At 36.2% G+C, this 15000-nt stretch overlaps 1 protein-coding gene across 1 annotated transcript in view; it reads right to left on the bottom strand.

The window, feature by feature from the left end:
- LOC137657886 (protein eva-1) overlaps nucleotides 1–15000 on the bottom strand; it is a 303353-nt gene that overhangs the window by 34510 nt on the left and 253843 nt on the right. The window contains exon 2 of the mRNA XM_068392509.1: nucleotides 5390–5649. Within this exon, the coding sequence (XP_068248610.1) occupies nucleotides 5390–5649 (260 nt within the window). The remainder of the gene's footprint in view (nucleotides 1–5389; nucleotides 5650–15000) is intronic.

Genomic DNA, 15000 nt, shown 5'->3' with positions numbered 1-15000 from the left:
ACTCGAAACAAGGTAGAATGAAAGAATTAAAACACTTCTTCAGAATAGATTGATCTCTGAAAATCTCAAAAGACTTTCTCAATAAGCCATTTTTGTGTAATTGAAAGACACACTCACAATGTGTTTCTCAATCATAAATTTGTTATAGAAAACCACACCTAAAATTTCAAGAGTTATACAGAGTTAAAGAAACATTATCAATGCTGAGGAGCAACTGTTCTGGACCTACTTTCAATCATACTTTTGAGTTTTGTTAGGATTCAACTTCATGCCCCACAATTTGCACCATGCACAAATTTCAGCTAGATCTCTATTAAGGGATTCAGCAACCCCAGATCTACATTCAGGAGATGGAAATGATGCAAAAAGAGTAGCCTAATCTTCATATGCAACGGGTTGTTTTCTAGGCCAAACCACATGTCATGTGTATATACAGTAGTATGAAAAGTAATGGGCCAAGAAAACTACCCTGAGGAACACCAGATATCACATTCCTATATTCACTATGGTGCTCATCAACAACAACTCATTGCAAGCCATTACTTAAAATTTCAATGATGATGCTAAGAAAAGACCCACCCACTCCCAACTTTTTAAGTTTGAAAAGAAGGGACTCGTGATTAACATAGTGAAAAGCAGCACTAAAATCACTGCCAATCATACAAACTTCCTGACCACGATCAAGGGATTTCTGTAAAGCATTGGAGATTGTAAGAAGGCCATCACATGCTCCAAGCCCTTTACAAAAGCTAAATTGCAAACTTGGGAACAGATGATAGCCTTCTGCAAACCAATTTAGATGTTGTCCCAAAAGACGTACAAAAACGTTAGATAATACGATAGTTATGGAAATTTGGCGGTAATCAGTTGGACTTGAGCTACCAGTAATACAGTTTACATAATGGAGTAATATTACAGAATCTCCAAAACGTGCTAAAAGTCTCCTCTTGCTATTTTGTGCAAAAAACAGCAGTCTCTATAAAAAAACAAAGGAAAAATATCATTTGGGTCTACACCTCCATAAGCATCAAGGTCCATCAAGAGAACTTTTAATTTCTTGAGATCAAAAAGCTAAACTAGTTAGTTTAGCCTCAGGAAAACAGCTATGTGGAAGGTCAAGTTTATCATTACTCTGCTTGCTGTCAAACACATCAGCCTAAAAGGGTTGCCTTTTCCTTTGTACAGTTAAGTACTGTACTAAATTCTTGGCAAAAGCTTTAAGCTGAGTATAGTTATTCCAAGTCAAATCTGGTCTGTTACCCTTCCAAAGATGATAGGCCTCATGCTTCTCCAAATAAGCATATCTACAATCATCATTGAACAAAGGTTTGCCTTTCACACGGTGCCTTAGCACGCACACGAGAAGGGATACTCCTATAAATTATGTTGACTGGATTCTCATTCAAAAGGCACAACAGGATTAACACTCTTATACAATTGTGATCAAATCAAACCCAAAAGATCTATCAAAATGCCATTCTAGTCTATTTGAGATTTTATATAAATTTTACATGAGTATGATACTGTACATCAGGGACATGCTACTCAGTCTTCACTACTAATGAAATCAGGGCATGATCAAATGTTCCAACTAGAGAACCAACCTTACTTGTTATAACACCAGGGGAGTCAGTGTATACGAGGTTGTTGTGCCTTCTTGAGTGGTTTGGGTCCCGTGGAGCCGCTAGCCTGTCTCCTGGCAGTCCAATATCCCTTCCGACGGGGGTTCTGCGCCACTCCTTCTCTCCTCGGCTCTGCTTCAGCATTGGAGCGGGGTCCGAAGACCCGGAGTTGTAGGAGCAAGACCTAGAAGGATGGCACCCCTGGTCCTTCCCGGTGTGGGTAGTCCTCGACAACCGGAGTAAGATAGAGAATGCCGTCTAATGGATAAAATTCCTCCCAAGTGGTCTGGGGAGCCGGGTCCACAGCTCTCAACCATGGAACAGGATCCCTTAGCATGGACCTGAAAGGGCGTCCTCGGGGTGCCTGAAAAGGCTTCTTGCTCCTATGAATTCAGATCGGCTGCGACTAGCCGTCGAGCGGAGGATAAAGTTGCCGCCCCGTGGGTGGAGAGCGGCTCCTCTAGCCGCGGAGGGGCCAAGGAGCTGGTCACTGGTGGCAAATAAAAAGCCACGCCGGGCAGAGGGTTGGTGGCTCTGGAGACCTATAGGGCCTGAAGGTCCTCGCCACTCCATTGGCGGAAGAGCGGAAAGGGCCACGTGGTTACCATGAGTGGCCTCTGAGCGAGGATAAGGGTCATCACCTCAACCTTGGAGCGGGCGCTCACAATTCAACATAACTGCCAGTAAGGTCCCAACAACCTTCTCTGTGAAACTCCCCAGAGAAGAGAAGGTCACAGTGACCGATGTGGTAACATCCTTGACCGGTGAACGCCAGTCCAGGGCTCGAGTTCCGATCAAACTCGTCAGTTCTCCTGGTTGCTGCAACTTCACCCTCCTTGGGAGCTAAGGGTGAGGGGGTGGGGGTTAGGGGGAGCCTACAGGACTATCTGCCGAGTCACTAGCAGCCAACAATCACATGTATATATGGTCAGTCTCTTGATCATTGTCCTGCTCGAAAGGGCAAAATCAATGTCCCTTGCTTTTGCCACTCCTGTCAATGATCTATATCAGGTCACAACTGAGACAGAACAAAAGGCAGTTGAGGCCCACATCACAATATAAGGTTACTGTAAGGAAGACAAACTTGACGTTCTCGAAAAAAGTATTGTCTTAACACACACTTACGTGCCTTAAATATATATATGTGTATATATATACATAACCATATAATCTATATATACACATGCAAATGAAAAGGAAAATATCCATATCAACATTAACGCACGCACACTATGCATGTAAAACATACTTCAACGTATGCATGTTTATGAAGCAAGAAACTGATCTCAATAAAGGCTCAAAGAAATCAGAAGCAAAATCATAGACCCAATGATGAAAAACTATGTCCCAGCAGAAATTCCTTTATCCAAGGTGACGGATTGACCCACACTAATCATAAATAATGAAAGTCGTAGGTGTGGAAATGTTGCTATAACTTTCATTCAAGGAATACAAAAATGTTAATACTTCTTAATCATTCTTTTTCATACATGAATCAGTATGAAGTATACGTTTCACAGCACGCCCCTGCACCGGAACATCTGGAATGATGTTACAGGAATAAAGGGACAACGGTCTCGGTAACAGATCGAAACCAGCACTAACTCACCTTGATCCCCGATCTGGGTGGGGATAGGGAAAGATCTAGAACATGTGGAGAGACGACATCTCTTGGAAGATGAACTGTCCTTGTTTTTCCTGCTCCCTTCCATGTGGGACAGGTCCCTTGACCCCACAAGGAGAGATTGGTTCCTGGGAGTCGCTGGACGGAGGCCGCACCCACAGACGGCGGGAAGAATGATGGGTGGCTGACCTGCCCTCCACACTCCCACTGTGACTGTGAGGAGGGAGGTCTCCCAGCCACGGATGAGGAAGCGTGAGGATCCGACCAGTCCCGTTACCTCCTCCGCAACCGTGGGCATCCCTGAAGACAAAGAAGTCCCCGAAACACTGGGTACTGTCGAACACGCTTATGGAGGACGGGACCCACTACCCTTCCACGAGGGCGACCTGTTCTTCTTCGACTTTTATCGTGGCCATCTCGGCCCATACACTCATCACACGTGTCATTCTGAGAGCACATGCGGCCCAGACACGAGGTACACAAAACGTCTGACAAAAAAAGCTGCACACCACTTCCCACTAATGTACTCGCACAGATCCATTATGGAGATAGAGGATCACGAGATCCACATGAGAAAACATACTAAGATACAGGAAAACCTAATGAACTTAAGCGAGACGTGTGCTCATGGGCCCGACCAGAGTATGAATGGTTAATGGTGACCTGGAAGGCTGATTGTAGCATTCTTCTAGGGCATGCTGGGAAACAAGAGAGGTAGGGGTCGTGCAGGTGAGAAGGGGGGATGGCCTGTGATAAGAGTAATCTCCTATTTATTGAGACATGGGAAGTATTTGTATAGGAACAAATATATACTCATCTTAATTCTATCAATATAATCTGCTAGATTCATGTGCACCTGACACAGCTAATTTTCCTATCAATCTCAAATGACATCATTAAAATGTTTCATAATGGACCCTTAAACTCTCAATTTTCAAGCTAAACTTCAACAATCCCGGCTTTACATTCTCAATCACAACTATACTATGCACCTTCCCTGGTACATCGATCAAAGTTAATTCGGTGCCGGTTTAGTATGTGGCCTACCTTTTGAATATGGCCAACAAAATTCTATCTATTTTAGTATGTGGCCTAAGCTAACCTAACCTAACAAGCCAGGCAGACCACATACTAAACCAGAATAAAAAAGGTAGGCCACATACTAAACCGGTGTGACCCCCCCGGTCTCAAGATTCTCCTTGATAATCTGCGCATGCGCGAACATTACCGTTCGCCAGTGCATACGAGGTTGACGTTTTATTTTCCTGTAATGTTAGCGTGCGCAGCTCAACATTACCGCTTGCCAGTACATACGAGCTTGATGTTTTATTTTCATGCAAGCGAAGTGAGCTCATGGCGGAAAAGACCCATTATACAATGTCAAGGAGAATTCTGTGAGACCGGGGGATCATTCAGACCGTCACACCGGCACCATTAATTCTTACCTCCATTACCTTCATCCTGAAACTAATGAAAAAACTATTCCTCACCCCATTCCTCTGGCACCTTTTTCCCTTCTAGACATACAATGCAAAGTCTGGTCAAGCTCTGGCACTCACTCACACCACCCTACAGCAGCATTGTGTCATGTAATCGTAGACTTCAGTCACCTTTCTAGTTCTCAACCGGAGCCTTTGTATATCAGCGGGCAGTTCCTACACCGAGCATAAAATATGGACACCACCTACCCTAAACTACAAGCCGTGGCCTTACTTACTCACCAAACAGGGGGGGGGGGTGATGTCCCCCTGCGACCCCACTTACACTGCCATATTGTTAGTCAGCTATCATCATACATACAGGTGGCCGCTATCATACATCCACCCCTTCATTCAATTCCTTGCATTTTTTCTCTAATCACATTAACAATTTTTGAAGTGCCTAACCTTGACCTTGAAATGTGTTTTCCTCTAACAAACTCTCTCAATTTATAAGAAGAATTGGAATGATGGAATTAAAACCTAAATAAAAAAAAGACTACATATCTTCGTCACTGCATTACTGAAGTTTCATGAAAGCCAATGATGGTATACACCAAGGTCCCTTTAAATTAATGGACCTTGGTCTATGCTGTAGAAACGCTAACCATATAATATATTAGAAATAACAAATACAACATACTTTACGAAACACAGTGACTTACATTTACGTTCTCCGAGTACTCGCAAGCAACTTTCGGGTCGGGGGAAATATGCTCGGCTAGAGGAGGACAAGGATCAGTGGCAAGCGATCCGTAACTGTTGCCACTGCCACTGTTGCTCCCATTTTCCGTCGTATCCTGTCGCGGGCGTCCGTATCGGGCGTAGAGGACATCGATGGTCGTGTTGTTTGGGCAATGGAGGGTGAGGGCGGTGTTGTCGCACGCATGTCGCTGGAAGGTCCTGAGAGTGCCTGCCAAGAGCGCTGTCAATGAGAATCCCAAGAAGAAGAAACCAATGTTAGTCCACCGTCACCGAACCGCCACCGAGGAATTAACATGATTCTAATCACTAATCAGGATTGCCAGACTATCGTACACGAACCTTAAAATTGTCCGTTTTTTTTTCCAACCAAAATTATCGTAAACAATTTCAAAGAGTTACATGATTGACTTATTTCAAAATATTTGAGTATAATGGTTTAACTAAACAAACATATGTGTATACCTAAGGTATGCATCGTACATCGTACTGGACCTAAAATAATCGTACATTTACGATAATTATCCTACGAATGGCACTCCTGAGATGAATATTAATCAAGATTGATGGTCACACTTGGTTAATCAGTAATCGGGTTATTAAAGATGAGATAAGGGTTAATATGTAACTATGGCAATGAGGGTTAATTGGTTATTGAAGATGACTTTATTAAGCAATTATTACTTGAAAAAAAAATATGAAGGAATATAAAGATATGAAGAAAATTAGTAATCAAGGGATGCCGAGGGTCAAACAGCAGGTCTAATCATATTCATACGAAGATGGTGATGGTAAATTAATGCTAATAATTCTAAAACAATAATTTCTTTCAAAACTTCTTACTATAATGGTGGTTATAAAAGACAGGCATTGAAAATAAGTACAATTTAACGACATCAGTTAACACGGTATTAGTGATTTCAAAATTACTTCATCAATGGTAGGCCTAATCATGAAATGGTTACCAAAGTTAAATAAATTAAGCAAATTAGTAATAAAGAGAAGTTCCAATTATTAAAATAATGAGAGTATATCAGTTCAATTACAAAAAGCATAATGTGTTTTTTTTTTAATTAGAAAAAAAAATCAAATAGGTCCAAACAGTGTAATTACAAACCATAAGATGACAATTAAAACAACAATGGTAATCGTAAACATTAATAATAATGGTTAGTAACCATGGTTAAATACCTTAACTTACGCCATCCTTTTGATTAGGATAAAACTAAATAATGTAGATAACTATGAATTGGTCATTATGAAAAATATTGTACGCAACTATTCTTAACATAGATGTGTGAACATGCACATGGTCTAAATAATTTCTTTTAAATGAGCAAAGGAGGCTGTAAAAATTAAACCTAAGTAAATAGACAAATGTTCCTTAATATGTCATATTCGAAGTTACAGACCATACAAAGACAAAGATGATAGAATAAAATAAAGATTCCCACTCTATCAAAGAGGCATTAAAAAAAAAAAAAAAAAAAAAAAAAAAAAAAAAAAAAAAAAAAAACAGCGTTATAAATAAAAAGCCCTTTGGGAGGACTACTGTACAGTAGGTTGCTAATGTAAAAGCCAATTTTTCAACAACGAATAAATAATAAAGTAATCGTGATATCCATACGACAATCCAATATACAGTAATTTGAAATTCGGCCAAGGGCTCCAACAGGGAAATATAGTCAAGTGAGGAAATGAAACAAGGAAATAAACAAACGATATAAGTAATGAAAATCAAAATAAAATATTCTAAAAACATTAACAACATTAAAACAGATATTTGATATATAAACTATAAAAGGGCTTATGTGAGCCTGTTCAACATAAAAACATTTGCTGCGAGTTTGAACTTTTTGAAGTTCCACGGATTCAACTACCCGATTAGGATGGTCATTCCACAACTTGGTCACACCTGGAATAAAACTTCTATTGTACTGTGTAGCATTGAGCCTCATGATGCAGAAGGCCTGACTATTAGAGTTAACTGCATACCTATTATTACGAACAGGATGGAACTGTTCGGGGAGATCAGAGAGGCAAGAGATTGGCACTGATGGAACATCTCTACAAACAAATACAAAACGACAGAACTTCAGTTTAGGTAGTAGCAAAGTTTACATATCCTTCTGAAATAACCACACATTGAAATTCAATACATTTCATGAATCTTCTTACAAATATTTCCTTGATATCTTGAAGAGAGCCAATATGAATTAGGCACCGAGTAGGTTACAGCGTTTAGACCTATGACATAAAACTCAGAATCAGTCATTCCACAGAATTTTCTAAGCGTTGTTATGGTTAAAAAAAAAAAACCTGGTAAAAAGACATAAAAAACAACTAATATATGTACTAGACCCTATCAACTGAATCATGAACAAAAAGATCTATAAGGGTTGTACAAACAGTTTAAAAAGGATTGGGGAATCACAAAAAGTGGTGGGGCAACATTTAGTAAAAGTGTTCTGATCTACCTTACCCATGTATAATATGTAAATGGTTACGCTTGAAGAATAGATCTAAACTGATCTGTAGTAAACAAAAGAAAATAATAATTAGGTGCTTTAAAATATGACAGGACCATGAAATATCAGTAATGGACTCTTCTCCTACCATGATTTATAAAAAAAAAAAATAAAGACTTAAAGACTGCGGAAGAAAAGAAATGCAGTCTGTGATATAACTCAAGTAGGTTAGATCCTTTACCTCCAGTAGCACCTGAGTATACATCTTATTTAACATTTTGAAATGTTAGAAATGCTCAATACAGTAGCTTAAACATTTCAGGTCAGACGAAGACTCAAATGGAAAAAAGGAAAAGGGTAGATCTTGAAGGGGAAATTCTAAAAAGGGCAAAATATAGAGGGAAACGTTTTATAATTTTCAAATATACAAAGATCCCTCAGGAGGAAACATATTATCTGAACAGCTGTTGTATAAAAGCGTAATGCTACAGCGTAAACTCGGGAGGCCCAAAGGTAAACAACGGAGAGTCTGTCTCGAGAAATGTTGTTTACAGCATCTCTAAACAGGATTAAACATTTATATATTGCACTCACCTGACCTTCCCTGCTTCGCATATACCAACTACGAAAACGCAAACTTTACATTAACCCTTACTTGTACAGTACGTCTCTCAGAGGTTCGCTTTTTCTTGTGGCTACAACCTATTTTCCTGTTACACTACCCACTTTGTTTTGAACTTTCCCTCGCTTAGCAAAAGTCAACTACGGTAGATCCGTTTTGTCCATTTAATTTAGTAATGTTCTATCTATTTTTTTTAGATATTTGTTTGTTTGGAAAATTTTGCGTATAATTTCACGGATATTCTGATTATATATATATATATATATATATATATATATATATATATATATATATATATATATATATATATATATATATATATATATAATAAAGAGAGAGAGAGAGAGAGAGAGAGAGAGAGAGAGAGAGAGAGAGAGAGAGAGAGAGGAGAGAGAGAGATAGAGAGAGAGAGAGAGAGAGAGAGAGAGAGAGAGAGAGAGAGAGAGAGAGAGAGAGAGAGAGGAGAGAGAGAGTTTACTGTCTATTTATAAATGTGAATAAATGAATACTAAACCTTACAAATAAGTATTCAGTAATATGAACATTTTGCTACACAAATTTCCAACCTTGCAATATTGCTAAAATGTCTCCGGAAATTGGTTAGATATTGAGCAGTGAAACTGGTATGCCTTATCATTCTATTTATCCATTTCGTTCAGTACAAAGACGGTGAAAAGAACACTATAAATTAGATTGTGGCAACATAACCGTAACAAATTCACGTAACCTTGCAGCACAAAACTAATACATAACTAATATATAACACCAAGACCCGAAAAAAGGGAGATATTCTAAAAATTCCTTTTGGAAATTTAAAAGAAAAAAAAGTTATTCATATCGAAACCGTGTCATAAACACAATTCCTTTTTTTCCCCACGAATTCAGCATGGCATTTTCACAGACCAATAAACTGAATTCATTCTAAAAATATAAACTGGTTTTTGGAGACGCAAGAGGGAATTTGTTTTCGATTATCTTTAGAATGTTTTCCTTCTCTTTATTCTTTCCAATCCCCATTACTCCTTGTACCTTTAAGAAATATTTTTTATTTTTCATACCAGCACGTACAAAATATTGCACTGGGTTGGAAACCAAAATATCTACTCGCAAATAAAGGATAAATTTGTTCTTCATTTTATCTTCAATGACATTAATTCTACTTATAAGTAATTGGAGTAATTTTCCCTCGAACCACGAAGGTATTGGGTTCATGAAGTTTTCATTTCGAATAAAAAAGCAGTACAAACTTTATAAATCTTTACGAATACAAAATTCACTGTATCTCAAAGCAAGCTAATTCCCAAGTGAGATATGCAAATACAACACATCGTGAACGTCCACATACCCAACAAATTAAAAGAAAATAAGCACTAAGGACATAACAAACATACGGCCGAGGTACATGTGAATCTAGAATGCCTCCTCGAGTTGTGAAAACAAATGATTAAATGAATCCACACTTCATGAGCAATGCTAATTAGCAACACTTGGCATTCACGAAGACGCCATAAATAGAAATGGAGTGTTAGGACCAGCATTTTTTCACAAAGATACTTGTAAGTCCGCAAGCAGGCAATGCATACACATGTGCTGATTCCTATTGAATATCATCGTCATCATCATCATCTCTTCCTAAGCCTATTGACGCAAAGGGCCTTAGTTAGATTTCACCAGTCGTCTCTGTCTTGAGCTTTTAAATCAATACTTCTCCATTCATCATCTACTTCACGTTTCATATTCCTCAGCCATATAGGCCTGGGTCTTCCAACCCTTCCAGTGCCTTGTGAAGCCCAATTGAAAGTTTGGTGAACTAACCTCTCTTAGGGAGTCCGAAGAGCAGGCCCAAACCATCTCCATCTACTTCTCACCATGATCTCATCCACATATGGAATTTGAGTAATCTCTCTTATAGTTTCATTTCTAACCCTGTCCTGCCATTTAGCTCCCGATATCCTTCTGAGGGCTTTGTTCTCAAATCTACAAAATCTGTTGGATATTGTTTCATTATCATACCACGACTCATGTCCATACAGTAACACCGACCTCACTAAACTGATATACTGTATATAACCTGATTTTTATATGTAATTTCAGGCGATTTTATTTCCGTATTTTAATTAACCTAGCCATTGTCTGGATTTGCTGTTTTCAATCTTTCATTAAACTCAAATTATATAGATCCTGTATATAGACTAATAAATTATGTGTACGTAACTGTGCATACATGTATGTGCACCAATAATTCTATGAACTGCAATTATCCAATGTTATGCATGGGGTCGATGAATTCTAAAAGAAAACTTATATTTTTATTCATATAACTACCGATTATTAAAATGAATAATTTTTCAAAAGAGTGATATGTTCTCACATGGCAAAAGTAACACTGGAATTCAAACAACGTAACTGAATTAATATAAAGAAAGTGCTAACACGAATGGCTAAGAAGATGGGATTGTGTAAACTCGGTAGAATGCTTAACATACACACGGTGTTTAATTCTTGAAAAGTGGCAACAGCTGAGTGAATGAGACTCAATAGCCGTAAGAAGAGGATATTTACTTCAACACTCATCGTCGGAACATGAACCCCATCAACAACGAGAATTCAGTGGCCCATAAAGAAAAAAAGAACTGGTGGTGAAAACTACTTTATTCAAGTATTCATTATCATTATTTTCACTCCAGTAGAGAGAATTACCCTATTCCCCTAGATATCGTATTTAAAGTACCTCTCTTGAACGTAAAAAGCTCATTCCACGTTCCACTCTCTCTCTTTTTTTCATCACTGCCTATTTTCAAATACCATTTCGTGTACGTAACTGCTTACTTAGATGGGTCTGCCATGCCAAGAATCTATTATACTGGAGATAGGCGTGACATAAATGTCTGAGAGATATTTACAGAGATTATCTAAATCTCAGAAAGAATTTAAAAGTCATGTAAAGAATAAAAGTACGCTATAGCCATAAAAATTAAAAGGAAAATAAATCAACATTTCGAATACGCGTGACAGAAAGTTCCAGAGTACCCATACTGTTCTTAAAGTATTCTATTCTAATTGTTAATTACTTCTCTTATTTCCTTGTTTCCTTTCCTCACCGGGCTATTTTCCCTGTTGGAGCCTCTGGGCTTATAGCATCCTGCTTTTCCAATTAGGTTTGTAGCTTAGCAAGTAATAATAATAATAATAATAATAATAATAATAATAATAATAATAATAATAATAATAATAAGAATAAGAATAATAATAAATATAATAATAATAATAATTATTATAAAAATAATAATAAATAATAATAATAATAATAATAATAATAATAATAATAATAATAATAATAATAATAATATCATGACATTTTGACAAGAAAGCCCCCGTCCGGAGAAAAGCTACGGGCAATCTACAGAGGTCTTTTCTAAAACCTATGCTGATAATGGAAAATTTAACCTATTTTCACCCCATCATCTTTGAAACAAGTTAAAAAAAAGTGTTGAGGGATCGAAAAATGGAAACTCAAATGCATTAAAAAACCCATAAACAACGCAGTGGCAAAGCGAGTTAGTATTTTCTTTAAATTTCTTGATAATTCAATAATGCTTCATGCCCGTGCAGTACTGAGGAATTCTTGAAATTTTTAATCAATTTGTGCTCTGAGGTATTTAGGATCCGGGTGATGAGGTAAATGGTATATTTATACACTAGAATCATATCATTAATTCTTACACAAATCTTTCGCAATACTAAATAGAAAAGTACACACATAAACATACATAAGTATATACATAAACCCATATACATACATACATACATACATACATACACATGGATATATACACATACATACATAACACACACACACACACACACACATATAATATATATATATATATATAGAGAGAGAGAGAGAGAGAGAGAGAGAGAGAGAGAGAGAGGAGAGAGAGAGAGAGAGAGAGAGAGAGAGAGAGAGAGATAATGTTTAAAGGGTAGTCTATGCCATATCTAGAATGCCCTGAATTCTTCTGAACATGCCATCCAATTTTTATAGACCGTAAAATTACAGGAAATACGAGAATTTTTTTCAAAATGAATATTCCAAGTATTACAATTTCTATATATCTCGAACGAGATACATTGCTTTTAACATTCTAATTACTAATAGGATTTTAACCTGAGAGTACAAATCGTTGTTAGTATTCTCAAAGAATTTATTCATGTTTTTATTGATCTCTTATACCAATGAAAACGATCACGACCAATTTATGTTTTTATTGAAGATTTCAGAGAGCTATAAATGAGAAAAAATAGTTTTTGAGGTAAGGTAATTAATGACATTATAAAAGTAATTGCTTCATGAATTTACTATTAATAAACATCTTCAACAACATAAACATATACGGACACACACATGTAACTACTTATATATGATATAGATAATATACAGTATAACGTGTATATATATATATATATATATATATATATATATATATATATATGTATATATATATATATATATATATATATATATATATATACACACACACATATATATATATATATTATATATATATATATATATATATATATATATATATATATATATATACATACACACAACACACATACATACACACACACACACACACACACACATATATATATATATATATATATATATATATATATATATATATATATATATATATATATATATATATACACACAGGAAATACTGGAAATATGATGCCCGACCTGTATCAAGTAACAGTCAAAAAGATAATGGCATATATAATAGGTTATAAGTTTGTAATAAATGTGCAAGCAACCTAGTGTGATTTAGACTAACAAAAGGATTCATACAATCATGAAAATTGTATTTTCAGATCATATACAATAATCTATTTATTCAGATTCAATTCAAGGCTTAAAAACCCTTATGCCTCTTGCTTAGGAATTTTCATGTGATGCATAACTGCTATGTTTTAGCATTTAATTTTCATTAATAACGACTGCCTTTGAAAAGAAAGATCTCCATCGATATAGCCAATTAGCCATCACTGATATATAATTGTTATAATACTTACAATCAAATAATAACGCAACTTCATAATGACTTAATAGAAAAACTAGATGAATTTTCTTGCCATAGAGATAGCTAGCCCTGTTTTCTTTTACCGCAATTAAATGTTTTTTTTTCTTTTTTTTTCTTTTTTTTTTTACAGCTGAAGAAAAATAATTCGAAATGGTTCAACCATCCAGTAATTCACTATCTTATGCCATCTTTCCGTGTTTAAGGCAAAATGGAATACTAAGAAGATAATAAATATTGAACCAATGAACAAATGCATATTTCAAAGCGGTTAGCGCTCTGAGGTTATGCCATTATATAGCAATTTTCTTGCATTAATTCCACACGAGAAGGAATTTACTATCTAGTAAGGATAAAGAGTATCAGACATTCTAGCAACGCATTACTAAGACCTAATTCTCCTAAATTTGCGAAAGATAGTCGCAAAACTTAGTGTAATACGTGAGTAGTCTTATGGAACAAACAAAAGTTAAGTTAATTTTCTAAAATTCAATCTACAAATGAGAGGAAAATCCACTGACCGTGTGAATTTCACACGTCAAGTTTCTGGAAGGCTTATGACTGATACATTTCAGAATGAAATATATTTTTTGAAGAGCGAAAGTTGATTGACAATGAAGGTCTCTCATTCGAAAAATGATTCAAGGTCTTCCTAATAATATGAACATGCATATCTACCCAGTGAATCTTATCCTCGTATTGTATTACAGTGAAATACTAATATCAAGGTATGAAAATCAGTAAATCCAGTAATGAGAACTGACATGAACAGACATTAAAAAACTAAGTATCTTTACCCCATGGCTCATTATTTATGCAAAGAGAGGCAGGCTCCCATTAAGGGCAAAGCAAATGAATTGTGGTTAAGGAATCCCAAAGGAAAAACGAATCATGAAGTACATGTAAATAGATCTACAATTATTTTTGTATTATTATCACACTGTATGTATCAAGACGCTCGTAATCTTGAGTCACCTTGTAGTAAGACAAGTTAATTGATTTTCAGCTTGGCTTGAATTTTAAATTCTGATATATAGACCTTCCTACTCCTTTTAAAGCACCGAATAGCTGAAAGTGCTTTGTTGCCTAAATCTCTTAAATATATTAAATTCAAGATTCCTTTCTAAAAATGACTCACAGACTGACAGACAAGATAAGGCAAACTACGTCCTACACCGGAAATTCAATTCCACCCCCTCCCCCCAAAAAAAAAAAAATTAAAATCTACATCTTCGTCAGTTATATAAGCGTTTTCTCATTTACAAAAGACGCATTTACGTTATTAAATATGAGTGATAATTAATCTTAATACTAATATACCACTAAAAATTGTTCTTACACAGAAAGTGTGAAGCATCTTTCCTAGGAAGTATATCAGGTAAATTTGGGGATTTTATA

This window comes from Palaemon carinicauda, chromosome 18, assembly GCF_036898095.1.
Source record: "Palaemon carinicauda isolate YSFRI2023 chromosome 18, ASM3689809v2, whole genome shotgun sequence".
NCBI lineage: Eukaryota > Metazoa > Arthropoda > Malacostraca > Decapoda > Palaemonidae > Palaemon > Palaemon carinicauda.
This window is presented reverse-complemented; position numbering and strand designations above follow the sequence as displayed.